Genomic DNA, 2,759 nt, shown 5'->3' on the forward strand with positions numbered 1-2,759 from the left:
ATCACTGGTATATGTTGTCAATAATCTCAAAGAAGCAATGACATAGTACAGTAGTTGCAGCAGAAATAAAATGCCTGGTACATCCAAAAGGGTTTTGTCTTTCATCTAATTTTTCCTTTCATGATTTCTGTATAGGGTTGAACTTTTATATGACTTCATAATGATAAGGTTTTAACTCATGCATGTTTTATGGCATGATCGCTTTGGGTGACAGGTAGCTGTCATCAAGCTGTCACCTGTCTTCAAGCATCAAAGTTATTTGAGTCACTGAACTGGGCCTTCTGACCGTTCTTGTGATGCTGCTCACATCTGAAGACTTTTTAATGTATTTTTAAGTTTTTTAATTAAATTATCTGACAAGCAGTTTTTTTTTACTGGCACATATCCATGCTACAGTATTGTTTGGCCTGTTTTAGCAACTTCATACTGTAATAATATATCCTGATAGTTGAGAATTTATCAAGCTGAACTACTTTAGAAACTAAAGTGATACACTGTTTTCATAAGCTATTATAGTGGATATATTATGTCTGATTTATCCACATATCATTATGTGCATACATGCTAAACGTGGTTAATTTTAGCCCACTGCTAAGTTGTTGCTAGGCAGCATGATGACATCATAATATCAGATATAGATAAGAACCTTCAGGTGCTTAAGATGAACCTGTGTGTCAAGTTTGGTTGCTCAGCTCCTGATCTCTAGAGAGAGTTCACCACACAGACAGACACAGATTTTGTGTATTATAGAAGATTTTAGTAGTAATAAGCATGTAGAGATCATGGATCACCCATGCCCTTTCCAAGCTATATGACCACTTCTGGCAAGATGGCAGTTATCAGTCGTGATGATTTTATGGTTTATAATGATTGCTGTGAAATTTTAATTTCTTATAACAAATACTTATACAAATACTTAGATATATATATATGTACAAAAAATTACATTTTTGCGTTTCTAATACCTCTTTGAATGTTTTAAACGTCACCTGAACCCCCCCCCCCCCCACCTAGGGCAATGTGCATATTTTTGTAAATGAAAGAATTCATCTGTTTAGCCCAATTACTTTCCCTTATTTCTAATATAGAATCATCTTGGTACTCCAGTAGGTTCTATTTGTATTAGACTATATTGATATTTTTGTTTTTGTGGTAGAGTCTGCACAGCATGAAAATTGAATGAAAACAGCATTTTCTTAATTTCTGTTTCTATATCTAAGAAATTGTCTCTAGTTTTTTTGGATATGTCTCTCCAAAATTACAGATTCTGATATGTAACTTTTTTCAGGATGTCTCATGCAAATTATTAGAAGCTTAAAGTTTTATACATGTGGTGACAGGCATAGTGACTAGCAAAAATCTGTATTAAAAAGATGTTACACAGTTTGGCTTCCTGAGTTGAATTCACACACAACATAATCAGCTGAACGAGTTCACTTTGTGCAAAACACAGCTTTTATTTTAATAACTAAAAGAAAAGTGTATAAAACAGAATCAATGACAAAGGTCACTAAGTCCACAAGCTTTTTAAGGACTCAACATTATACAGCTGTTGGTAATAAAGCTTTTGTAACTGTTTATATAACTGTGTTACATAAGTTATTAAGTATGTGCATAATGACATTCATGGTAGTTCCTCACAGTGGCTTAAATTTCTATAGTCATTTATTAAAGACAAAATAGCTCTAATATGATGACAATCTCTTATCTGCTGTTATAGCTAATGCCACAAGATTTGCCCTATTAACAAACTTGACCTTCCACCAAATGAAAAGCATAAATGTTTCCCGTTGAGATGAGAGAAAAGTTGATGATGACAGTGAGTGCAAAGAAGCTCTAACCAAACAAGAAATCAAATAGAGTGCCCCGTTTAAATTAATCCACATTTTTAGTCTCAAAACACTAATTCCACTGACAGCACTCAGAAGGAATCTGACACAGATCCAAACCCAGGCTTGGCTTTCACCGCAGTCTGATCAGATGTTTGTTTTTAATTCTTCCTCCAGCTACCTCATACGGTCATTATGTTCCCAGACGTCTCCTTCTGGACCCCGGGGCCGCAAGCTGCCTCATGGGCAATTTGATGGGTTGCTTTTTGAATTTTTCCATTATTTCTTTAATTCGTGACATGTTAGTGCGGCCAATGGTGAAGTCGCATCGGGTGGCACCCATCTCATAGCCCACCTCACACTTCTTGCTCAGGAGGCTGTATCCCTCAGCCCTCGCTGTTACTCTGTACTCCCCTGGGTTCAGCAGGCGCCAGTAATCACCGTCAGCAGCTGAAGACACAAACACTGAAAATTAACTTTGCTCGTAGGAAAGTGCTGTAGCTGTCATGGCTATCTCTGAGTAAAGAGGTGAGCAGATTTTAGAAATACTAAGCACTTAGTGCTATCAAAATTAATATGTTAGCATCTGCGATTAAATGAATAACTTTCAGATAGTGTTCATCTGTTGTTTTTAGGCTTCCCACTTCTTTCATCCTTCATTTCTCCAGCTTCATCAAGTTTTTTAAGGACACACTGCATACAGTACTGTGACAGGTTTCTAGGTAATAACTCTTCGGGAATCACCTTGTTGGCACCAAAAGACTTTTTTCATGTCTGTAAAACTGTGTTATCGTCAGTGTTGGGGAGTAACGGAATACATGTACCGCCGTTACGTATTTAGAATACAAAATATGAGTAACTGTATTCCGTTACAGTTACCGTTTAAAAAGGTGGTATTCAGAATACAGTTACTTTGTTGAAATAAATGGA

General features: G+C 36.3%; 1 protein-coding gene across 2 annotated transcripts in view; it reads right to left on the reverse strand.

Moving 5' to 3' along the window:
- Positions 1–1,516: 1,516 nt before the first annotated feature.
- cpxm2 (carboxypeptidase X (M14 family), member 2) overlaps positions 1,517–2,759 on the reverse strand; it is a 29,950-nt gene continuing 28,707 nt past the window's right edge. For both annotated transcript variants that reach the window (XM_005736472.1, XM_013911668.1), the window contains exon 14: positions 1,517–2,279. In XM_005736472.1, coding sequence (XP_005736529.1) covers positions 2,023–2,279 — 257 coding nt within the window. In that variant the 3' untranslated portion in view covers positions 1,517–2,022. The remainder of the gene's footprint in view (positions 2,280–2,759) is intronic.

The sequence above is a fragment of the Pundamilia nyererei genome, unplaced genomic scaffold (genome assembly GCF_000239375.1).
Source record: "Pundamilia nyererei isolate P.nyererei 1_Seehausen unplaced genomic scaffold, PunNye1.0 scaffold00069, whole genome shotgun sequence".
In the NCBI taxonomy this organism is placed as follows: Eukaryota; Metazoa; Chordata; class Actinopteri; order Cichliformes; family Cichlidae; genus Pundamilia; species Pundamilia nyererei.